Source organism: Pangasianodon hypophthalmus, chromosome 16, assembly GCF_027358585.1.
Source record: "Pangasianodon hypophthalmus isolate fPanHyp1 chromosome 16, fPanHyp1.pri, whole genome shotgun sequence".
Taxonomy (NCBI): Eukaryota; Metazoa; Chordata; class Actinopteri; order Siluriformes; family Pangasiidae; genus Pangasianodon; species Pangasianodon hypophthalmus.
In genome coordinates, this window is record NC_069725.1 from 2,227,363 (window position 1) to 2,252,946 (window position 25,584).

At 40.0% G+C, this 25,584-nt stretch overlaps 1 protein-coding gene across 1 annotated transcript in view; it reads right to left on the minus strand.

The window, feature by feature from the left end:
- Positions 1 to 144: 144 nt before the first annotated feature.
- The window catches only part of LOC113545567 (structural maintenance of chromosomes protein 1A), a 25,666-nt gene continuing 226 nt past the window's right edge, over positions 145 to 25,584 (minus strand). Inside the window, exons 1-26 of the mRNA XM_034311904.2 lie at positions 25,361 to 25,584; positions 22,678 to 22,866; positions 21,338 to 21,450; positions 20,958 to 21,161; positions 20,277 to 20,515; positions 18,548 to 18,806; positions 18,323 to 18,463; positions 18,157 to 18,239; positions 16,028 to 16,127; positions 14,677 to 14,784; positions 13,512 to 13,697; positions 13,141 to 13,320; positions 11,763 to 11,909; positions 11,540 to 11,677; positions 11,335 to 11,451; positions 11,117 to 11,223; positions 8,881 to 9,022; positions 8,635 to 8,780; positions 8,170 to 8,323; positions 6,071 to 6,181; positions 4,253 to 4,409; positions 3,998 to 4,152; positions 3,701 to 3,852; positions 1,026 to 1,095; positions 828 to 938; positions 145 to 730 (exon numbers count right to left, since the gene is read on the minus strand). The exon at positions 25,361 to 25,584 is cut by the window's right edge and continues 226 nt beyond it. Of these exons, the coding sequence (XP_034167795.1) occupies positions 650 to 730; positions 828 to 938; positions 1,026 to 1,095; positions 3,701 to 3,852; positions 3,998 to 4,152; positions 4,253 to 4,409; positions 6,071 to 6,181; positions 8,170 to 8,323; positions 8,635 to 8,780; positions 8,881 to 9,022; positions 11,117 to 11,223; positions 11,335 to 11,451; positions 11,540 to 11,677; positions 11,763 to 11,909; positions 13,141 to 13,320; positions 13,512 to 13,697; positions 14,677 to 14,784; positions 16,028 to 16,127; positions 18,157 to 18,239; positions 18,323 to 18,463; positions 18,548 to 18,806; positions 20,277 to 20,515; positions 20,958 to 21,161; positions 21,338 to 21,450; positions 22,678 to 22,866; positions 25,361 to 25,469 (3,699 nt within the window). The 5' untranslated portion in view covers positions 25,470 to 25,584 and the 3' untranslated portion in view covers positions 145 to 649. The remainder of the gene's footprint in view (positions 731 to 827; positions 939 to 1,025; positions 1,096 to 3,700; positions 3,853 to 3,997; positions 4,153 to 4,252; positions 4,410 to 6,070; positions 6,182 to 8,169; positions 8,324 to 8,634; positions 8,781 to 8,880; positions 9,023 to 11,116; positions 11,224 to 11,334; positions 11,452 to 11,539; positions 11,678 to 11,762; positions 11,910 to 13,140; positions 13,321 to 13,511; positions 13,698 to 14,676; positions 14,785 to 16,027; positions 16,128 to 18,156; positions 18,240 to 18,322; positions 18,464 to 18,547; positions 18,807 to 20,276; positions 20,516 to 20,957; positions 21,162 to 21,337; positions 21,451 to 22,677; positions 22,867 to 25,360) is intronic.

Consider the following 25,584-nt stretch of genomic DNA (forward strand, 5'->3'; position numbering starts at 1 on the left):
TTTCCGCATACCAGAAATATCACACACATGGTGGAGCTGAAACAAACTCGTGTAAAATCAGATCTGACTTTAATAAGGTTTAAAGTAAACCCAAAGGTTTGTGCCTGTATTAATGGAAAAGTTTCAGTCATCATAAACCTTACGTGGTTTATTAAACAGTTTATTGTCAAAGAAAAAAACAAACAATAATTTTACACTTAACAAGAAACACCAACTTGGGTACAGAAGAAAATCCATGATAAGCTATAAAGCACGTCTAAAACAATTCTGAAGCCCAGAGGTTTTATTTCATACTGAAAAACATGATCGTACAAAAAAAAAGTCATATGTGATGCTGAAGATCGCTAATTTAATACAAATCCATCAAAATGATCATCATTAAAGATGTACATTGATAAAATGGCAAAAAAGCGCAATGAAATTCTCAACATGATTACTGTTAAATAGTTAAAATCTAAAAAAAAAAAAAAAAAAAAAACAAACCCAAAAATCTAAAATGACTGTAACTACATCCGAAATATCAAGAAAAGTTTATACGACTATATAAGAGGAATAAATGACAAGAAAAAGAAAAAAAAAAAATACATTTCAACACAATGAGCTGAGATGAAATTTAAAACCGGCTGTGTTTGGGAATGTGTGAGCTGCTTTACTCGTTAGGGTTTGGGTTTGCGTCTGGATACTGGGAGAGGTCAAAGGTCAGGACCTTACTGATAACGCAGTCTCCTTGCTGTAAGTGGATAAGAGGCAGAGACACGGTTATGTGAGTTTTAGAAAATAATCCAGAGAAATGAAACGCGTCTGTACAAGTTTGTGAGCTCACTGACCTCGGGATACACGCCGATCAGCGAGTCGGCCTTGGTGTAAAACTCCTCCTTCAGCGAGATGACGATGGCTTGGAAGTTCTGGATGGACTGGTCTTTAATGTAGTTAGCAACCTGCAAGTAAAAACATGAATATGTCCATCACCGTGATCAGGAAGTTCATTAACAATGAATCAATTTAACAGCATCACGAAGACAAACCTTGCCAATGTTGGTGTTGTCCAGAGCCGCGTCGATTTCATCAAGCACAAAGAAAGGAGCAGGTTTATAGCTGGAAGAGAGGAGACAAAACCGAGTCATAAGACTAGCTCCTAGCTCTTTACGAGGTTTCTACGCATCACTGAGACAGAATTAGCGTTAGCATTAGCCTGCTCTGGTGGTGCGTTCCAGGAGAGATGTGATCTGGGTTCAAACGGTGCTTAAAGCCTGATTTATATTTTCAAATCTAAACACGCTTGTGATGCATTCGGAGTGTCAGAAAGGCAAAAAAAGAAAAAAGCTGCACTCGGATACGAAAGCGTCCAGAGTTCCCGCCCTCCTCCACTCTGATTGGCCGGTAGAGACGCGTGAACCAAACTGAAATGCACTTATCACCGTATCGTGTCCATCGTGCCTATTAGGGGCCGTTTATATGACAACATTTTCAGCCAAAAACGGGAAACTTTTTATGCGTTTTGCCTGTTCGTTTACACGACAACGGCGTTTTGGGGACTGAAAGCGCATATTTTTGAAAACGGGTTTCAAGTGCAAGTTTTTGAAAACGCCGCCGTTATCGTCTCCATGTAAACACCCAATACGGGAATCTTTGAAAACGGTGACGTCATGCGCGTGCGCAGTACGTGTTCGGTATGTAGACGTGCGCAGTACGTGTCTATTGTAAAGGCAAGCGCGAACTACTGGCCTGGCAAACGTAATACAGCGTCTCTGGCCGTTATCGCGGATATGTGTAAACGCGAATCGTTTTGAAAACGTTGTCGTGTATACGTGAAACTTTTTGAAAACGCAAGAGAAAAACTTTTCCGTTTTTGACTACATCGTTGTCGTGTAAACGGAGCCTTAGTATAACACCCAGGTGTTATCAGTCCTCTTGCAATAAAGGAAAACTATTTTATTCACCACGTAGCAGAAACAAACACATCGCTTAATAAAATGTTTCTCTGAACTATACTGTCAATTAAATCATTTACAAGCTGCTCGATTTAACAGGAACGACGCTTCCACCTCGCTATTGAACTGATTCATAAACTTTAATTGTTCAGATGTTTTAAAAGAAAATAAAAGTGAAAAATAAATAAACAAATAAACAAATAAAAATGATTCAATAAATGACATGTCAAATGAAACAAGAGACATTTAGCCAAAAAGTTTAGGAAAAGTGTTACATTAGGTGCCTTAAAAATAAATAAATAAAAACTCAAACATTCAAGTTGGATGATTCTGGTGCTGGAATACTTGCATTTTTAGAAAAATTTGATTTGTTCTGACAGCGAATTTTTCATTTTTGATGACGGATGAAAGCGGTGATGTTATTATGAAAGGAGTAAGTGATTATGCAAGAAAAAAAACTTAATGTAGCCTACAGAAATAAAAGATAAACACACACACACATTATATATATATATATATATACACACACACACACACACACACACACACACACAGTTCTGTGCGTCTTAGTAACATGCAAAGAAATGCTGTAGAGCAAAGATGCCTTCAAAAATAATGAAATTAAATGTTTCTACATTTAAAAAATACTATAAAGAGCAGTAAACAGTAATAAATGAAACAAAGTCAATATTTGGTGTGACGATCCTTCACTTTAAATAAATAAAACAGTATCTGAGGTGCAGTGTGTGCAGTTTTATAAGGAAATGAGCTGGAAGTGTTACTGAGCATCTTGCAGAAGCAGCCACAGTTCTTCTGGAGACTTTGACTGTCGACTCGCTTCTTATTTCTGCAGCGAAACCCAGCAGCCTTCATTCTGTTTGTTTTTTTGTTTTTTTGTTTTTTGCAAACTTTTTTTAATTGGGTTTTACAAAAACAAAACAATTGTCAACACAATACTAGTAAGGAATCAAGAATTATAGGCACCTTTTATAATAATAAACAAACAAAAAAAACCCGACAGCTCACATACAAGTGAATCCGTAATAGAAAATCAGACCAGAAATGTATCCTCTTATCCAGCGGGAGAAGAGGGCCCCATATTTTCCTGAATGTTTTAGAAGAACCCTTTAATGAGAGTCTAATCTTTTCCAATTTAAAGAAAAAAAAATGAGAGGGAGATGTTGGTGACTTCCAATTAGTCACTATTAGCCTTCTAGCAAGTAGGGAAGCAAAGGCCAAGGTATCCTTTTTAGATGTAGAAAGGAAAGACGCAGATGATGAGGGAAAGACCCCAAACAATGCCGTAAGAGCATTTGGCTCTATTTTCTCATCGATTAATTCTGATAAGGTGTCAAAGACTCCCATCCAGAAGTTGTGTAAGGACCTATCGCATGCTGGGGAGACATCGCCAAACATCTTAAACAACCGCGTTTTAGTATAATACACACGGTGTACTATTTTAAACTGTATAAGACCAAACAGAGGAGTTATGTACTTCATTATGTTTTTATCTGAAAAGTGTCTCTTATGGAATCTGCTGCTTTCTTTACTGACATACAAACATTTCTCTGTAACGTTTCATTTTGTTTCTGGAAAACTAATGTTTGGAATCTAAAATGTTTTTGTACTGAATCAATAATGTAGAAGGCAGAAAATAAACCATCTATAACAAAGTTTGTACGGGCTTCAGTTTCATTTTCCGGTCTTTTTCCAGACCTCGTGGTGTTTCAGAGCCTCGAGACGTCTCATAATGATGTAGACTTTCTCACCTGTGGATGGCGAAGAGTAAAGCGAGAGCAGCTACAGTCTTCTCTCCTCCTGATAAATTATCCATGGGTCTGAAACGTTTACCAGGAGCCACGCAGTTATAGTTGATCCCATCCAGGTACGGCTCCTCCGGGTTCTCCGGTCCGAGAAAAGCCTGTAATTACAGACCCGAGAGTTTTAACAGCAGGATTTCTTCACACTTTTCAATACAGAGTTCTCAGTACAAAGGGAGGGAATTCCTTTCACAAGCCTTATTCATTTCCAAGGATGTGCGTGTGTGTGCGTGTGTGTGTGTTTACCTGAGCGCTGCTGTTGCGTGAGAGCGCTTTGTAGATCTCATCGATGTTGGTGGCGACGGACTCGAAGCAGGCGTTGAAGCGATCGAACCTCTCCTTCTTGATCTGCTCGAACGCTTGCTTGGCTTTCTTTGCCCTCTTCCTAGCGGCTTCGAATTCTGAAACCGTGAAAAAACATTATGTTATACATTATATTATTCTTCATATCTTTGAGAGGACCACATGAGGAACCACGGGAAGAACTAAACCAGCTCTGACCGTCACTCGTCTCCTGGAATTTGTCTCGGACGCTCTCCAGCTTCTCCATGGCCTTCATGTTGGGGGCGCTGATCCTCTGGAGGATGCTCTGCTGCTCGTTCAGCCTCTGCTGAAGGGTGTTCATCTCACCTTTAATCTCCTCCTCCGACAGCGAGTCCTAGAGTACGCAGACAATATAAAAAACACCGGAATTAATCACCTGGGATGACTGATCGTCGTCGAGGCTGTTAGATTTCGAGTCTAACTGCACAACAGGAGCCTTGTTGCTGTTTAATTATATTACACAATGTTGCAAAGCCTAAAAAAATAACTGTCATGTACTTTTATTGTAAATCACAATAGTAGAATGATGTTTATATTTTAGAAAGCTTATTATATGATAACTGTTTTTTTTTTTTTTTTTTAAATTAACTGTGAGCTCAATTTTGAGTATTTCCTATCATAGTTTCATTCAGGCAGATCAATAATAAATAAATAGTTTATTCCTGAAATTTTCAATTCTGATGCATCACTAATAAAAATGTATTATTTTACAGATCCACCATCAATTTTAATTCTTAAGGATGTTTAAAAAAAAAAAAAAAAAAGGTAAAGTTCTTGGGTTAGTTGAACAATACAAGATTCTCAAAGCACTTCATGGTCTCGCCTCCGTACATTTCTGATCTCATTCATACTCACTCCCCAATTCGCACATTACGCTCTTCAGGTCCTGGTCTACTGTTACTTCCACGCCACAGGTTAGCATCGTTTGGTGGACGAGCGTTTTGTCTCTCTGCCCCCACACTCTGGAATTCTCTTCCCAAAAACATACGTGATCTTTCTTCATTACAGGATTTCAAACCCCACCTTAAAACACATCTTTTTCTTTCTTGTTTTTCTGATCTCTGACTGTATGATCTGACTCATGCTGTGGATTTTGTTTATTTCCTTTTGTTCTTTGTCTGCTGTCATGTTTATCTATTTTCATATTGTAAAGTGACCTTGAGTTTGCAGAAAGGCGCTATATAAAATAAACATATTCTTCTTCTTCTTCTTCTTATTATTATTATTATAACAGCTCGTGATGAAAATCTGTTCTGTATAGACGACTAAGGTACGATTTTCATTACAGGTTGAACACATAAATGCAGACAAACTCAATTAGTGCACCAATTAAAGTAATTATAAACAAGACTACTAAGTACTAACTCCCATAGTTACAGTACATGTCTCAGAAAAGTAAGTGTGTGTGTGTGTGTGTGTGTAACAATAATTAAAACCTAATAAATGAACAAATAAATCAGTGGGTGAACAAATGAATGAATGGATGATGACCAGACAACATTAATTAAACTGGGATGTTTAATTAATTTAAAATTATAATCAGGATTAAAATATAATTAATTACTATTACAATTAATATAATTAATACAATGAATAATGCAGCTCTGGCTATAAGGTTGGTGTATCTGATAAACGAGCCACTGTCTAGCAAATCTTTTTTTTTTTTTTTTTTTAAATATATAATCCGTACTGCAAAGGAGAAAATGATGGTTTCTCAGAAAGATAAAAATAGAGAAACGAGTGGGCGGCTGATTCACTACATTCCTAAAACCCTGAGGATTTTTTTTATTTCTCATAATTGAGTTCATACCGATTCAAACGTCTTTTGTCCGTTCAAGGTGACTCAGAGTATTATACGAGACCCTGAGAGCGATTTTTCTTTTCTTCAAACTGCATGAACATTCAGGGAAGTCGATGTTGGTAATGAGGACAAGAATTTACTACACGTTTGTTTAAAAAAAAAAAAAAAAAAAAAAAAAAAAAAAAAGAAATTACCTTCAGGTCTTCAGACAGGCTGCTGTAGTCGATCTCAATGAGAGCCTCTTTGGCTAAAACGGTGCTGGACGTTTTCTGGCTGCTGCTCAGACTTTCTTCCTGGGAGCTTCCCTGTAAATGTGAATAATTATTACTTTAACATGCGCACTAGACTAGTAGGTGCTGTCACTCACAAACACACCAATAAAACAGGAGATCAATGCAATGATTCGTTTAGTTGTTTTAAACCCTGTGATATAAACCGACACCGCCCGGAAGCCCCGCCCCTTCCCCTTATCTCACATGCTCTCTGCTCCATCGCCTTCTGTCACGGGAAAGAGAGAATGTTTTGAGTTCATTAATGTGAAATAAAATCTATCGATATATGTGTTTGACTTAGCTAACATTAGACAAGTGTACAGTTAACATCAGTTCACTGTATTTATTACCAGAAAGAGAAAAAAAGAAAAAATTTCACACAAGTCTAGTAACTAGTAGGCCAAATGCTAAATCATAGACAAAACAACTAATAAACAATAGTTTATTCCAGATAACAGAAGTATGATGATATAACAGAGCTCCTAACACATGAAGGAAGCTTCTGGACATTTTGGCCTTGAGATTGATGTACTGAACGTTTGCTTAAGTCAGTTTGTTGTCTTTTATCTGTTAACATTTACGTAAAAATCTGAGTTTGACTGGAGATAAACATGGGAAGTGATGATCCAATGGCCTAAGACTATAAACAATCTTAAGTCTGATGTCACTCCAGGATGATCTGACGCTTCATCAGATTCTGTAGTTGAAGTCTGTAGGTCTGTTTCCTGCATTAATTGTTCCGTTATAACACTGAATTCACATCATACAAGCAGCTTATTCAGTTCACGTTTCCCTTCAAACACTGTAATCAAATCTGTGAAACCCCATTTTGATCTAAAGGTCTTAAGGCTCAATCGTAGCTTTTAACTACTTGTAAACAAGATGGCTGCCGCACATATCCTGGTCATTCGGAGCGCTGCTTGTACACATCCTTAGAAATGAACATGACACGTCAACAACAACATAAACAGTACAGCGCGATGTCACACTGTGCGCACAACTGAACAAACAAACTACACTTCTGAAGTCTTGTAGACTATTAATAGGGCCTTTCGCACCGCTTTAGTTCCAGAACTAAATTTACAGCACTAAAGTACTGGGCGATTTCGTGCGAACTATTTCCCAGTACCGTTTAAAGGGCTGCATTCGCACCCACAGTGGGCACTAGGAAGTGACGTAAGCCGGTCGACAGCGACGTCATTTGTGCGCAGCGTTCAACAACGGAAACAAAGAAGAACAGCGTAAACAAGCAGAGGATGGAGGACGCTGTGATCGGAGCTGTGTTTTTGTTGCGTCCATCTATCGCTGTTCTCCATACTTGCGGAATAAGTTGACACTACAGTATGTTTACACGGCGTTTTAAATCATGGCGGGTGACGGCGTTTTCGTACGCGTTTGGCCAATCAGCGTCTACTTACGTCACGGATAGTACCAGTCGTGCTGGTTAGACCCTGCTCCGGAGTAGGAGCTAATCTGGTTCTCGAAAAAAGGCAGTCGGTACTAAAATCACACCCAGTTCCGGAGGTGCGAAAACGCCAAAAAGTAGGTAGTTCCACAATTAGTTCAGGTACTATGAAAAGGTTCTTGCGGTGCGAAAGTTTTTAATAAACTCTCTTGTAGCCTTTAAACTTACCAAAAGTTCTGTTTTCAGTACCACTCTTCTGGATGTTTTAGATTACTAGATATTTCTGAACGTAAGGTGAGCTCATGACGACAATCACGACGACAGCAGAAAGTTTGAAAGAGAAACAGAGCTTATGAGTGTGTTTAACGTCGCTGTGGATGAAATCGCAAAACATTACAGCCCGCAAAACATTACAGCTCGACTTGGAAGCACGACGGATGTTTTGGCGATTTTGTAATCCATATATACTGTATACAAGTCCAGCTTTTGTCTAAATTATCGATGAGTAGAACCGGAAAAAACAGTGTATAATTCAAATAAAATGTAGTTTATAGTGCTGAGAGATTTCAGTATGATGTTTATATGCTGATTTGCTTTGAGCGATCGAATAAACTACCTCCTCCTGGCTGATGTCGTCCATGGTTCCTGATCTGAGAGGAAGTTTGATGTCCTGCATTTTACAGGCCTGCAGCAGGTTGTGTCTGTCACTGCGCTTCTGCTCCAGCTTCGTCTCAATGGCCGTGACCTCCTTCTGAAGCTGTGTCAGCTCTCTAAACACACACAAACACATACACATCCATATTTATATGCAAGTAAAGTTAGCTGGCTAGTTAGCGAGCCAACAGCCACAAATAGGCTTTCCAGGTTTACGCTTGTTTTATAAGTTTAAAAATTCCCTTTAACGAGTTTCAGTAAGTCGCTGCCTGAAACAGAACGCCAAAAAAAATTTACTTCCATCTCACTACACTGCATTTTCTCTTCATCTCTACATCATCGGCTAAACAGCTAAATGTAAAAACTTGTTTCAATTATTCATAAAAACAGCAAGTGTAAACAACAACAACAACAAAAAAGCGCTCACTTGTTGGCTCCACCGAGTTTCTTACGAATTTCTTCCATTTCGTGGTTTTTGTCGTTGACCTCCGACTTCTTGGTGAGGTGCTGATTCTTCAGGTCCTGAAGCTGAGCCATGGTCTCATCGATGATCTTCATGTGCCTCTGCTCTTCCTGTTTAAAATCATTCCGACACAGTGACATGGTGAAACAGATGTTTCGAATATATGTGCGTCATGTTTAACAGGATTAGCGTTCTAGAAACATCCTTCACCTTCTTTAGTCTTTCGATCTCGCTCTCGTCCTTCTTCACCGTCTGCTCCCACATGATGACCTTCTCCTGGTCCTCCTTCAGCTGGTTCTTCTCATAATCCAGCTGGATCGCCAGGCGAGTCTTCTGGGTCTCAAACTCCAAGCTGAGGAAAACGGCATGAGGAATATTTTCCTTTTAAACAAGCCGGAATTATCGTTGAAACCATGTGCGCTGACCTTCTGTAAACTGCATTTAAACTGTAGTATACATTTATTTATTTATTATATACATTTATTATTTACAGTATACAAGATTAAAATTAAAACATTTTTTGTAACGGGGCAACGATTAAAGTCAAACTACTAATCAAGGATCAACGCATTTCAAAAATTATGTTAGATATTAAGTGTCTTTCTTTGATTGAACACTTTATCATTATCATCAATAAAAAGGGCAATTTCATTTACATTTTTTTTTCTTTTCCAAATTTACATTTCAGTAAGAAAGGAATAAAACACTTTCTTTATTAAAGAACGACATTTTATCTGTTAGATATAGTCACATTTAACGTTAAAGAACCTCCATGAAACGCATCAGTTCCTGTTTTCACTTACGTTACAGCAGCTATAAACACCAGCCTCTCTTTTTATTCTGTCTCAATGTTAATAGTAAGTTAATAATTAAAGACAAAAAAATGCAGCTTGTCATATTAATGAAAAACCGCAAAGACTTTCCCGTGTAATAAAGCTTAGTTACAAAGCTGACACTGGAGACTCCTTCCAGTATATAACACTTATTATTATTTTTTTTTTTTTTACTTTTATAAATCAGTTTTTTTTTAGTTATGATTATGTGGAGCGTCTGCCACACAAGTCCCTGTGAATGAGCTGTTACTATAGAAACGATAACGCGTTAGAAGAAGTGCATTAATATAAACGTGATTTACAGAATTAGAACATTATTCAGCAGCTTCTGACCAATCAGAATCAAGAATTCAACAGCGCTGTGGCAGAAGAAATGAATCTTATATAAAGCCAGAAATGGGTAATTTTTTTTTTTTTTAAATTGCAGTATGATATTATTAAAATGCTCTATTTTTATTTATTTATTTTTTCCTCCAAATTGACATTAAGAACTGTATTAAAACTATATATTAATGCCTTTCAGAATCAGTGAATCTGAATGAAGAAGGAATGTCTCAGCTTTCTAAGATATAGGCTAATTTATTTTTTTCTAATATTTAAGCGTTGTGAAATAATCTAGTCAGAGTGTCAGATTTTTTTATTTTAAGAAAAAAAAAAAGCTCTCTAAGATTAAAAACCATTTTAGTGAATGATGTTTATTTCGACATAAATTAAAAAACATTTTGGCGTCGCCTCGCGGTTGAAACACGGGTCGTTACGTGAGAGAGGATGAATATCAGTAAGCAGGAGATTATTTTTAAATACTGTCTTATGTTCATTCATGTTAACTTTCGATAAAACGCGCATTTTAAGACAGAGAGATGATGATTTCCTCGCGCTTCGTTGCGGCGGTGTTGAGTCGGCAGGCGCGCTCTATCCGCTCACGCACTGTAAAGAGCAAAACGGCATTTAACGTTTGAATTTCGGGATTAAAATAATATAATTTGGAAGCCGATACTATCTTCACAAGCAGCTCATTAGGAATGAGAATATTCGAGCGCGTCACACGGCCTTGCGTGAATAAGACGAGTGCGACGCAGGCCACGGAGAGCGCGCCGACGCGCTACAGCGCTCAGCGACAGTTTGTGGAATTAAACTCTAAAATAAAGACACACTGTTTGAACCGGTGATTTCTTTTGTCGCGTCTGTTGATGTATTTCATAATTTGATCTGAGATGAAGCAAATATATTTGTGCGGGAATTTCTCGCATTATAAACGTTAAACTTGCAGGAATGCTTTAAATTATGCGCAATCCCCGCAATCCCGCGCCGAAATTCAAGCCCTAATGTTGTTACCCTTAGCAGCGACTTTTTTACAGTTATGTCCACCATGTTGTTCAAATTCCCTAAGATACGCCATGCCTTCGTATTTGGCTGAAATAAGAAACCTTTGAAGATAGTTATGTCTCTTTTACCTCTAAATTAATCAGACTTTAACTGGAAAGGGTAAAAGCCAAAACCCAACAATACCATCCTGAGTGAAAGGTGGTGATGATTTGGATTTGATTCGAGTGTTGTATATTGTATTGTGTCACCGATCATGAACAGAGATCGGTCCTACTGATGAATCTTACCGCTTCTTTGCGATCTCATTCTGCCTTTTCACTTTCTCCTCTTCAAACTCGCGAATGTTCCTCACTCCGATCTCCTTGCAGAACTCAAAGAACACTTCGTCCTCCACCTGAAAAAGAAAAAAAAAAAAAAGTAACAATAATAAACAAGAATAAAAACCTCAAACATGCAAATTTTTGTCCTTGTTCAATTCTAACACAAAAAAAAAATTTCTTCGTACCAAGTTCATGCGGTCTTTGAGCTCCTTCATGTCTCTCTCGCGTGATTGGATGATCCTCTTGATGTCGTTGATACGGGGCCCAAAGTTGGCCAGCTCGCTCTCTAGCTTGGATTTTTCCTAAAATAAATTTTTTTTCAATGCAGCTGCGTCTTAAACATAACGAATGATGCTGTACTGCGTAATGTTCAGATGTTTTTAACGTTACCTGCATATTTAAGGACAGATGGCGAGTTTTGGTCTGCTCGAGGTCACTCTGAGAATACTTCAGCCTCATCTGCAGCCCGTGAGCCTGAGACTGCACCTGACGAAGCTCCGCCTCCTTTCTTTTCGCCTTCATTTGTTCCTACACAGGACAGAACACATCATTCAGCCATCCGATCACCCGCCACTTTCAAGCCTCGCACAGAAACAAGCTCGACAGTTTTCACCTTGAGCTCATCGGTGAGTTTTTCTTTCCTGTCCTTCAGCTTGTCCACGGCTTTTTCGTCCCAGCGGCGAGCTTTGGCCTTCAGGTCGCTGGCACCTCCGGAGATCACACCTGACTTCTGGAACAGAGTTCCGTCTAGAGCCACGGTCTGTGAAGCGGCAACGCAAAATAGATCGGCGTTATTCAAACAGTAAGCTGATTGAATAAAACTAGCAAAAAAAAAAAAAAAGTAATCGTTTTTGGCCTAATGCTCTAAACCAAACATTAAAGTCAATCACAGCTTCACAGTTGATCATATTCTGATAAAATTCAATTAGTGAGAAATATGCTCTTTATTGAAACGACATTTTAAATGTATACCATACTGCAGTAGTGCAGTTTTATAGGTTTTCACAGGTTTATATTAATACGCTTGTTCTAATGTGTTACTGTTTCTATAGCAACCCTAGTAAACCCTGTCTCTGTCTCGGCACTCGGGGGAAGGAATAAACTGCCTGAGCAGCTGAGACACGGGCTGTGTTCAAATGAAGACCTATCGCTTCGCCAAGCACTAACTATTAAACACACACACACGTTTTCAGGTTTTTTTTTTTTTTTTTTTTTTTTAGCTTGATAGGCTTCTTAGACCCTGATCTATTTAACTAGAGGATATATTTTGGATAGAGAAAGCATTTCTCTCTGGATAAAATAAAACATCCACAAAATGCTTAAATGTGAATGAAAAAAGGAGTAAATGTAGTACAGTAGCTCATTCACAGGGAATTATAATCGCTGATTATGGTGAAGTTTTCTGTAAGGAGACGTTTATTTAACACACATGGAAGGAGTCTCCAGTTTCAGCGCTTGTCCACCATGACAAGCTTTTTTTTCTTCTTTCGGTTTATTAACTTCAAGAGAGAGAAGATAAGAGATGCTGGTGAGGGAACGATGATGTTTCTAGCTGCTTTAACCTAACAGGAACAGGAAGTACAGGAGGAAACTTGATTCGTGGCTGTTCCACGACATTAACTGTAAACATAAAGGGATAAAAAGTATGACGCAGCATACTTCAGTAAGCAGAAAGATGATCGTGCCTAGTGTGGGCAGATTGCTGTGGTATAAGAGGAAGAAAACACTTCTGCAAGCGTTGATTATTTTTCCTACAACAAGTGTTTTATTCCTTCATTACTTATTCAACTAAACCTGCAGAGCTTTATTTTTCCTAAACACTGTTTGTAGTATTTTATAGAAATGATGTACAGTAAAAATGCCTCTGCAACATAAATCACAAAGTAACATATAGGTGTTTTTCCCCCACATGTGGTGAATGGACTTATCTTTTTTAAATTCAGTTGAAAAAGCAGTAGCTTTAATCAGACGCGTTTGGTGTAATCGAGTACCTTGTGCCTGTACGGTCCTCCGAAAGCGATCCTGCGGGCGTCCTCTACGTTCTCACACACCAGCGCGTTCCCGCAGGCGTACTGCAGAGCTTTCTTGATCTGCGGAGGCTCGTAGCGAATGACGTCGATCACCAGCTTGGCACCGCGCAGCTCACGCAGCTTCTCATCCGTGGGTTTGACCTGACAGCGGGACAGAGACGATCAGCAGGTTCAATCTACATCAAAACCATTTCCCTACAAAAACACATCTGAGAAAAGTCCTTCCTTCCTTTCTTTCTAATCTATCCGATCACTGAGATAAATTCTGAGCTTTGAGCTCATAACACAACGTATCACACGTCTAATCTCGACTGTAACACTGCAGAAAGCACCTCGAGATAGTCCAGAGGTAAGAAGGTTTCCGGTTCTCCTCTCTGCTCTTTAATGTACTGGATGCAGTCACGGCCGGTCTTCTCCGAGTCCACGATGATGGCGTCCATGTTTTTGCCCAGCACTTTGGTTACGGCGATCTGGTACTTTTTCTGAGTGGGCTGGCACAGGTCAATGAGCCTTCCGTACTGGAGAGAGAGAGAATTATATCCAGAATTATATCCAGAATTATAATCAGGGCTTTATCACAGTTTATTAGATTAGATTAGTAAGAATTACTGCATGTACGTTTCTTTTTATTTTAATTTACGCATCACACTTCCTTTCTGAAATTCTGATGCTAAAGATTTTCAAAAACGTTGACTTGACTGGTCAGAACCCATGCCAGATATCCTGCGTGTCCTTCACTCTAGCAAGAGTCAAGTTAATCATGTCGCTTATAGTTTGTCGAATGTGGGCTTTTTTTAAAAAAATTTTTCGTTCCAATGAGAAACAGTAGCCAAAATGTTCAGCCGTCAACCCATTATATTTAGACGCTATTTATATGACGCTTCATACTAGTGCTGCATTCGACTAAAGATCGTAACTCGCAACTTCCGAAACTCGGGACGGTCTCCTCAACCCCCGAGTTCAGCAAGTGACGTCAAATCAGCATGGCTGCTCACAGTATCAACAATAAACAAATAGCACTTATTTAACTAATAACTAATAAATGACTTATTTAACTAATAACTAATAAATGACTTCCACTGTCTACACAAGTCGATCATTCAACATTCAGACATAATCGCCTGTTAAATCTATAACACTGACTATACAGGTCACTGTTTTGAGGAGGAAAAGCTACATCTCTCATCACAGTTAGCTGGCCAGATTGTTGCTAACAAAAGAAGAACATGGAGGCATCCATGTTTTTCCCCTGACTTCGTAGCTTGAACGCACAGAGGCTGAAAAAATGACTTCCGAGGGCAGCATAACTTCACTGGCGGCTTAGCAAAGCTGTACTAGGCACCAGCGATACATTTCTGCTACTTCCTTCTGAGCGTACTTCCGTATTTGTGCGTCAGACAGTAAATGGAAAAAACCGCAGGCAGAAACTGTCACTTGTTAATCTGTACAAAGGTGAACAAAACCATCCTGGATCGATTTTGGCCTGTTTAAACATACCACTGATCCGGGATAGAGTCTCTTGATGCTCTCCATGATCTCGGCTTTGCGCTGCTGTCTGCTGTTCTCCTGTCGGTCTATACGAGCGTCACCGAGCTGCTCCATCACCTGCATAGAGAAAGAAGAAACACAACGATGAGATCCTTTCCTCAATAGTTAAATAAATTAAATTTTGAACTGACAGAACTTCCCGTTCTTCGTACGTCGCTTATTACATCCGAGATCAAAAGACACATCCGAGACGATATGATCCAGCTAATCATTATCTGGTTAATTCGGTTCTTCGAACACGCCTGTTGCTGATGATTAGTATCAGGCTGGATTGAGTTATCTGAGATCATTGCGTGTTCATGCGCTGGTTTAAAAGGGGCTTTGTATCGATAGTAGAAACACTGATCGGCAGCGCTGCTATTGGTTGCCCGCAATGACCAAAGGACACGCCCACTTTTTCTCAGCGACAGAACAAGAACTCTTAATGGAGGGCTATGGCGAGTTCCTAAATTGAATAAAAACGTCAGGGAACAGCTCAAAGGCTGCAAAAGCCAGGAGAGAGGGTTGGCAAAAAGTTGCAGACAAATTAAATGCATAAGTAGATGTTTTTATCACTTATTACAGTATATATTATGTACTTTTCTTTCTTTTTTTTTAATTTTCATAATTACTTTAATCTTTTATATTAGCGTCACCACGGGACCCACTAGAACTTGCGATAAAGTAAAGGTGAAATACGAGAATATTCTACAAAATGGTAATATTAACTACATATACTGTTCATGTACTGTATGTGTAGTGTTGCAGGTTCTCCGCATCTCCAGTAGCGTAAAGGAAAGTGTCACTCGCAGAGAATCTCAACGCGATGCACACAGTTTGTGCTGTTGTTAAAGCCCTACTCCGACGAGTCCAACTTTTAATACGAGGTTCCAACAAATGAATTATGTAAACGACACCCTCACGTGAAAAACACTTTTTTATCTTTCAAAAAGTGCACTATAGCGCTGTGCTAATGCATCCTGTCTCTCTCGCAAAACGCAATTAATTCTCAAAGCTCTGCGAATTATCCTCGCACTTTCCGCAACAGGTTGCTGTCGTAAAAACGGGCAAGACATGGCCGCAACAGACTTCCCGTATCACCTCCGCTTATAAAGCCGCGATCTAATCCTGTTTACATGAAATAAGCCTGCTCCCGGGCAGGTTTAAGCTTACAGACCCGTTGCTATGACAACAACTTCAGGAGGAGCGTCGAAGAACCGAATAATCCAAGATCATGCCAAATCGTCAACGGGCCCCTGGTCCACTCGCATTTAAGCCACAACAATTAAACGAACAATAACAAGCAGTGTTTATGGTGCACCTGGTTAAGCTCCATATTAATCTCATCAATCCTCCTCTTGGCTTGCTCCACCTCCTCTGTGAGCTCCTCCTCCATCCTCTTCTGTTCATCCAGAGACTGTCTGTTACACAGGAGGAGAAGACAATGACACAACACGCATCACCTAGCAACGATTAATTAGCTTGCGCCGTCTCATCCTGCTTATAACGAGGAGTGTGCAGATAATATCAGCGTAACGGAAAAACATCAAACAATACGATATATCAGTATACGCAGTGACATGGTGAAGGTTTCTGGAAGAACGCTGGGCCTCATTTATCAAGCTGGATACGAACGGATTTATTCGTAAATCGTTTGAACGATTAGCTGAGCATACCATAGCCACGCTGTAAACAAACGCCTCAGCTGAGGGAAGATTTAGCGCTCGCTTATTATTATTAATACGATACGTTTTAAAATATTTTTATTGCGTCAAAGTAACTTCTGTTGTTCACTCTTTACCCTGATCATTCATTTCGTGCTCCAGCTGTCTGGGCACTTTACCTTTTATGGAATTTTGTGGGCGTCACTACATGCAAATGAGCTGTGTCTTGAAAAAGACTTACACTTTACGGTTGATGTAAATCAGTGTTTACGAAATTTTGTAAATCCAGTTGAAAATTTTTGGTTTATGCAAAGATTTACACACTAAAACTTTACTAAAAGATTGATAAATGAGGCCCAGTGTTTGTTTTTTTTTGTTTTGTTTTGTTTTTTAATGGAAGATGTCTCCAGTTTTCTAACACTGCAGGTTTGTTGTCTTGGAAAATGACAAGGAAGCCTGAAAGCTAACATGGGGTAAGCGTCATGAGAGAAACAAAATTACAAAAACACAAATGAGCAAATAAGCAAATGTTTGGTAGGTAAGAAAAGACTGTTAGAATGGAAATGAAGTTGTTTTGTGGAAGTCTGATAACATTAAATGTAACTATAAATAGATCAAATTTATGTAATGAAGTTTCTGATAAAGTTTGAGCTGAGAGAGAGAGAGAGAGAGGAAAAGAGAGAGAGAGAGAGATGGAGTGAGAGGAAGGAGACAGAGAGAGAGAGACAGAGAGAGAGAGAAGGACGAACAAAGAGGAGCGAGAGAGAGAGTGAGAGGAAAAGAGTGACAGAGAGATGGAGTGAGAGGAAGAAGGAGAGAGAGAGAGAGAAAAAAAAACAGAAGGAGAGAGAAGGACGTAGAGCGAGAGAGAGAGAGACAGAGAGAGAGGAAAAGAGTGACAGAGATGGAGTGAGAGGAAGAGAGAGAGAGAGAGAGAGAAGGGAAAAACAGAAGGAGAGAGAGAGAAGGACGGAGAAAAGAGAGAGAGACAGAGAGAGAGGAAAAGAGTGAGAGAGATGGAGTGAGAGGAAGGAGGAGACAGAGAGAGAGAGAGAGAGAGAAAGGAAAAACAGAAGGAGAGACAGAAGGACGTAGAGAGAGAGAGAGAGAGAGAGAGAGATGGAGTGAGAGGAAGAGAGAGAAAGAGAGAGAAGGGAAAAACAGAAGGAGAGAGAGAGAAGGACAGAGAAAGAGAGAGAGAAGGAAAGAGAGAAAGAGAGAGAGGAAAGAGTGAGAGAGATGGAGTGAGACAGAGACAGAGAGAGAGAAGGGAAAAACAGAAGGAGAGAGAGAAGGACGTAGAGAGAGAGAGAGAGAGAGAGAGAGGAAAAGAGTGAGAGAGATGGAGTGAGAGAAGAAAGAGAGAGAGAGAGAGAGAGAGAGAGAGAGAGACACAATACATTTATTTAATTAATTGTAATTAGATAAATTAGACTTTCTTTAATTTAACTTAACTTTTAAATGAACTAACTTGTTACTGTAATGTCTACAAAAAATACATTTATTCCATTTTACTTTCTTTTTCTTTACCATAAAATCAGCTGCTTCCAGACGTCATAACTGATCACATAAATAAAATAAAATAAACTCAGGATACCAGCGACATCTCGGGAAAGTGTATTATAAGAGCATTTATCACGATGTGGATATGACATCACCACACTGACTAAATCAACACTGTGTTAATAAAAGTCTTCAAATCGCAGGATTCCTTTACATTACTATCATTATTATCATTATTATTATAATTATTATTATTATTATTATAATATATATAGTCGTGTACCTGCTGGTCGTGATGTAATCCTCGAGCTTCTCAATACGCTTCTGGTTCTCCTCAATCTCTCTGATCTTCTGCTTGATCTTAGCCTTTTTAACGAGAAAACGTTCAGCCATGAAGCCACACGCTGAGACGCACGACATCTTTTTCCACTGACTTTACTCTACAATACCTCCGTCTCCACTTTCTTCCTCTCCTCCAGGTCTAGACGATCCTGGTCAGCTTTCTGATCGCGGTTAAACTTCTCCAGCTCCTGGGCCAGAGTAGCGGCTCGTTTGCTCGCCTCTTCTTTCAGACGGTGATACGCTTTAACCTGCCACACAAATGCTTCTTTGAGATCAGTGTATAAATTTAAAATAAAAAAAAAGAGGAGTATTTGTATGAGTCAGTGTTGTACCTGGTTCTCTTCGAGCTGCAGGTCCTGGCCCTGGCTCTGCGCCTCCTCCTCCATGCGCTCCTCGAACTCCTGCCTGGCCGTCTCCACGGCTCTCTGCTCGCGCTCCAGCTCGTCCATATCCGCCTTGCGCTTCTTGTAGCACTTCTGCGCGTTCTGCAGGGATTTCCGCGCGGCCTCCAGCTTCTTGATCTTGTGAGCCGTGTTTTCTTTCGCTTTGATGTACTGCGGCCTTTTCTGGTTTAGCTCTGCGTCCTTCTCTCTTCGAGCACAAGAAACAAACCACGTGTGTTGACCATCAACACTAAACAACGAACGTCCTCATGCCTCAAAGGTCATCTGTCATGCCGAGTTCACACTGCACGGCTTTCAAAGACGTCGGATCATCGCGGTTTTCACACCGCACGACTATCTGGGGTAGCATTCAGTCGCTGCTGTGTTCACACTGCACTGTGACAGGAGGTTACACGCTGCACGACTTTACAAGAGAAAGAATCGCCGACAACTCTGTCTGGCTCGCGAACTACGTTTCACAACCAAACGCACGTGAGAAGTGATAAAGAAATAACGCAAGATCATACGTGAGATCGGAGTTCTCGTGCGAGACTGGAAATGGTTCCAAATGCGCTGATTTGCAGCGAAAGGGCAAAAAAGAAAAAAAAAAAGATTATGGAGGAGGAGGAAATGGTCGGAGAGACTTTTTTCCTTTCTCGACCGTGTTGTGCTACAGCTCAGACGAAACATCAAAAAGACATGGGTGCTCCTGCCGAAGATCTACCAAGCTTTCCTCCATTTCTTGGGTCCAAATAGACCGAGAAGGAGCCTTTTTCAGCACCGAAGCCATGCTTTCTGATATTCTCTAACTCCTCCCTGAGCTTCCCGCTGCCCTGTATCTTGCTCTCTGATTGGCTGGAGGTCATCGCCGATGTTTGTTTCAGTCAGAACTCATTTCACACGGCAGGATTTTGAATCGTCGACAGGTCCAGATATTTAGCGTGCCAAATATGTCACGAGCGTCGACGGGCAACGCATCGGTGACTCTCTCAGATCGCGTCTTTGATAATTCACACTGCGTGATTGTCACTCGTGTGAACGAGCACCGATTTGCCTCCGATTTCAGGCATTTGTCGGCGATTTCGCAAAAACTGTCGGCGAGTCGAGTGAAAAATCGGGCTAAAATCGTGCAGTGTGAACGCCGCATGACATTAACATTTAAATAATTCCTAATAGGTTAATAAACACTATTAATTAAAAAAAAAAAGTGTGTACAGGCTGGAGTGGAAATTAGAGATATGGAAGAAGTTTGTTTTAGATTCACAAACACAAGTCATCAAAACAAGTCATTTTTATGTTTAAAAGATTATAAGTATCGTTTTTCATGTTCTTTACACAGACTGGCCCAATCATATGTTGCTTGATGATGGAAATTTTTCCTTTAGTTTGTTTCACTTCAGGTAAAAAAAATCGGCTGAAAATCATTCACTGAACATAAAAGTTAAACTTTAAATGTATTATTACTTGTCCTTTAACATAAAAGGAATAGTTTAGAAAGAATTTCCCCTTTACCCCAAAAGCAGCTGATCAGCCAACTCTTTTATGCTTCTTCACAACGTCGACTCAAAAACTACTTCTGAGTACATAAATTACACATATTTTTATATTTACTGCAAAAGCTACTCCTTTTAACTTCATCCCAAACCTCGTGTGTTTAGTTCCTGGCTAAATCGCTCACTTGATCTCTTTCTCCACGGTCTGCTGATCTCTCATCATCCTGCCGAGCTCCTTCTTCTTCTCCTTCAGCTCCTCCTCCACGCGGTCCATGCGCTTGCGGTCTTTGTCGATCTCTTTGTTGCGCTGCGCCAGCTCGCGGTTCAGTTTCTCTATCTCACACTCGTTGTGGTAGAGCTTGAAGAGCTGGAGCTGGACGTTCGCACGCACGACTTCGTCCTTCAGCCTCTGATAGCGCTCGGCCTGGAGGAGAAAAAAGAAAGAAAGAAAAAAAACACACGTTATGTGACGAGGTCTGAATATGAGATAACACTGAAAACAGACTGTGTAGGGAATAAACCCCTCTGTGTTGTGCTGTTATAGGAAAATAATCAACGACGAGCTGCTGCGATGAAGCGGAGTCACTGCTACTACCTTGAAGTTGATTATTTTCCTACAGCAGCACGTCACGGAGTGTTTTATTCCTCTTATACCACAGCAAAACGTTACATCTTCACCACTGACTGTTACAAAACGCTGACACTGGAGACTCCTTCCATAAATGTTAACTAAACATCATATGAAGAATTCTACATTTAGGCTTAATATTTGTTAAAATCTCCCGTGTAAGTTGTTACTATAGAAACAATAACGTATCAGAGCTGCTGTTATGGAAACTCCTGACCAATCAGAATCAGTTTCTAACCTCTTCTTTCTCCTGCTTGGCCTCTTTGCGCTCAGCAGCGATGTTCTTCTTGCGGTGGTAGTTGAACTGCGTGTCCTCCTCAGCCTTCACCATCTCCTTCTTGCGCCGGTCGTACTCCTGAGCCAGCTCACCGGAGCGAGAGATCTCCTCGAACAGAGCTGTGCGCTCCTTAGGGTTCTTCATGGCGATGGACTCCACTGCACCCTGTGAACCACGACAACGGCATTTTTTCCCCCATTCGGACGTCTGAACGTTAGCTAGAGCTCTTGCGCTGTATCTGCATGAGGTTACGCGTTGTGCGGCTGATTGGAGAACTGCGTGAATGTGCAGGTGTTCCTAATAAAGTGGACGGTGAGTGTACACAGCCAAAGGCATCTAACCTGAAAGACCAGGAAGTTCCTGGCCTTGATGAGAATGCCGAGTTTCTCCAGCTCCTCGCTGTACTCCGGCAATCCCACTACTTTATTATTAATGCGATACTCCGACGAGGATCCTGAGAGAGAGAGAGAGAGAGAGAGAGAGAAGGAGGAGGAGAAAAACAGAGACGAAAAAAGGGGGAGAGAGAGAGAGAGAGAGAGAGAGAGAAGGAGGAGGAGAAAAACAGAGAGGAAAAAAGGGGGAGAGAGAGAGAGAGAGAGAGAGAAGGAAAAATGGGGGGGGAGCAGAAGGAAATAGAGAGAAGAGAGAGAGATTGAGTGAGAGGAAGAGAAAGGGGGGAAAAAGAGGAGAAAGAGAGAGAGGGAGAGAGAAGAGACAGAGAGAAGGGGTGGAAAAACAGAGAGGAAAAAAGGGAGAGAGAGAGAGAGAGAGAGATGGAGGGAGAGAGGGAGAAGGAAGGGGGGGGCAGAAGGAAATAGAGAGAAGAGAGAGAGATCGAGTGAGAGGAAGAGAGAGAGAGAGAGGGAGAGGGAGAAGGGGTGGAAAAACAGAGAGGAAAAAAGGGAGAGAGAGAGGGAGGGAGAGAGAGAGATGGAGGGAGAGAGGGAGAAGGAGGGAAAAACGGGGGGGGGGGGGGGGGGACGACAGAAGGAAATAGAGAGAAGAGAGTGGGGAAAAGAGAGAGAAAGAGAGAGGGAGGGGAAAAAACAGAGGAAAAAGGGAGAAAGAGAGAGATGGAGGGAGAGAGGGAGAGAGAGACAGAAGGGAAAAAAGGGAGAGAGAGAGATATAAAGGGAGAGAGGGAGAAGGAGGGAAAAACGGGGGGGCAGAAGGAAATAGAGAGAAGAGAGAGAGAGAGAGAGAGAGAGAGAGGAAAAACAGACAGAGACAGAAGAGAGAGAGAGAGAGAGAGAGAGAGACAATAATGGATTTATTTAATTAATTGTAATTAGATAAATTAGACTTTCTTTAACTGAACTTAATTCAAATTTTACTTGTTATTTTTTTGTAGACATTACAATAAATTTATTCCATTTTACTTTCTTTTTCTTTACCATAAAATCAGCTGCTTCTAGACGTCATAACTGATCAAATAAATAAAATAAAATAATCTCAGGATACCAGCGACATCTCGGGAAAGTGTATTATAAGAGCATTTATCACGATGTGGATACGACATCACCACACTGACTAAATCAACACTGTGTTAATAAAAGTCTTCAAATCGCAGGATTCCTCTACGTTACTATCATTATTATTATTATTATTATTATTATTACGTACGTACAGATGTTTAAGGCGATCTTCACGACTACGTGTGGAACGTTATCTCCAGCCTTACCGATGATGACTCTGGTGAAGGAGCGCTCTTCGTCGTTGTCCTCCTGGTACACCATGCTAACGTAGGCCCGATTAGCCGCCGGTTTCCCCACCGGAGCGCCGTGAATCAGATCTTTCAGCGTTTTCACGCGCAGGTTGCTGGTTTTCTCCGCCAGCACGAAGCTGATGGCGTCCATGAGGTTCGACTTCCCTGAAGAGAAAAAAGGGCCATGATCAGGGTTTTTTATTTATTTATTTATTTAGGGGGCGGGGCTTATAATCACAGGGGTGCTTTCACATACGTCCTGAATCGATTGCGCAATTCTGTGCGTCACGTTTGTACGCATAAGTTTGCAAAGATTAAGGGTTCTTCAAAGGGTTCTTCAAAGGGTTCTTCATGAAACCATTTCGTATGAGAAACAGTTATAAAAAAATTTTTTTTTAGGATGCAAGGAACTTTCAACTGTTCAATAAACTCTTAAAGAAGCTGTTTATTTCTAAAAATATTCCAAGTACCAAGAAGCTAAATGTCAAACTTCTAGATGAGAAGTAGTTTGGAGTTTTTACCTCACAAAAAAAAAAGTTCTTCCGAGGTTCTTTACGCGTTCGTTAGATAATTAAAGGTTCTTCAAAGGGTTCCACATGAAACCCTTTCTGATAAACATTCCTAAAAAATTTAGAGCGTCTTTCTTTGGTTGTACCTCCGGAGGAACCCAAAGAACCCAAATGAATGTATGAAGTACCAAGAAGCTAAAAGTCCTGACAGGTTCAAGATGAGCAGTTTTTTATCACACTAATTTAAAAATAAGGTTCTTCCGAGGTTCTTTGTATAATTACAGGTTCTTAAAAGGGTTCTACAGGTAGCAGGGTGACGCGTTTTGATTGGAAACACTCAAAAAATTCAGCGCCCATAAAACTTCTTCAGTTAAGAAACCCTTACTGTGTACAACAAGAGTGCTTTTCTATCACAAAGAGTTTATTTATATATTTATATATATATATATATATATATATATACACACACACACACACACACACGTATATATTTTTCTTTATATTTTTCTTTATATTTAATATTTTTCTGTATTTTCTTTTCTCTGTCGGAACAGTTGTAAAAAGCATTTCACTGCAACTCGTACTGTGTCTGGTTCTGCACGTGACAAATAAAATCTGAATCTGATCTGAATTAGTGACGGTCCTGAACTCGATGAGGCTCTGAAGCCTCCAGCTCACATCACAGCTGCTGATACACGACGAGCTGCGAGAGCAGGTTCCCTCGACTCACCGTCAGCGTGAACATCTACATCCACATCAACATCTACAACATCTACATCCACATCTACATCAACATCTACATCAACATCAACATCTACAACATCTACATCCACATCTACATCAACATCTACATCCACATCTACATCTACATCTACATCCACATCTACAACATCTACATCCACATCTACATCAACATCTACAACATCTACATCCACATCTACAACATCTACATCCACATCTACATCCACATCTACAACATCTACAACATCTACATCCACATCTACAACATCTACATCCACATCAACATCTACAACATCTACATCAATATCTACAACATCTACATCAACATCTACAACATCTACATCCACATCTACATCAACATCTACAACATCTACATCCACATCTACAACATCTACATCCACATCTACAACATCTACATCAACATCTACATCAACATCTACAACATCTACAACATCTACATCAACATCTACAACATCTACATCCACATCTACATCAACATCTACAACATCCACATCTACATCAACATCTACAACATCTACATCCACATCTACAACATCTACATCCACATCTACATCAACATCTACAACATCTACATCAACATCAGGTTCTTCTCCTGTCAGCCAAGAAGCCAGAAACTAGACACTCTTCAGCTGTTGTAGCTCCTCCACCTCAAGGTTCGATGTTTTGTGAACATTGAGATGCTTTTCTGCTCACCACGGATGTAAAGAGTGATTATTTGAGTTACTATATCCTTCCTGGCAGCTCGAACCAATCTTACTTCTCTTATCAACAAGGCGTTTCCACACACAGAACTCTCGCTCGCTCGATGTTTTTTGTTTTTCGCACCATTCTGCGTAAAATCTAGAGACTGTTGTGGGTGAAAATCCCAGAAGATCATCCGTTTCTGAAAAACTCAATCCAGCCCATCTGACACCAACAACCATGCCACGATTAAAGTCACAGAGATTTCACTTTCTTCTTCATTCTGATGCTTGATGTGAACATTAACTGAAGCTCTTGACTTCAATCTTCCTGATTCTATGCACATGATCAGCTGATTAGATAACTGCACCAATGATCAGGTGTTCCTATTAAAGTGGACACTGAGTGTATATTGCAGGTCATTTCCTGCCATCCAGCTTTACCATAATTTAAGATTTTCCAAATTATAACATCATGATTTCTCTATTTCCAAAATCAGACATATTAATGATTGATTATTTAATTATCTATTGTAACTACACCATGATTAACTATACTGTAAATATATTATAACTTTACTAGGTATCTATGTACTTAAACTAGCTAAAGAGCTACCTAAAGTATAGCTATATACATTAATTAATTATTGATATTAATTGTTTAATTGATTATTAATTGATGATGAGTTAGAAGTCTGCTCCACTCACCTGATCCATTGGGTCCAATAATCGCAGTAAACTTACGGAAAGGCCCGATTATCTGCCTTCCTTTGTACGATTTGAAATTTTCTATCTCGATTAACTTTAAATAACCCATTTTATTTTACTGAAATGCAACTTAATCACAGAAATTTAAAGGAAAAAACGCAAAAAGTAACGTATTTCTAGCTCCCTTGCTAGCTTAGCTTGCCAGTTAGCTAAATGCTAACACC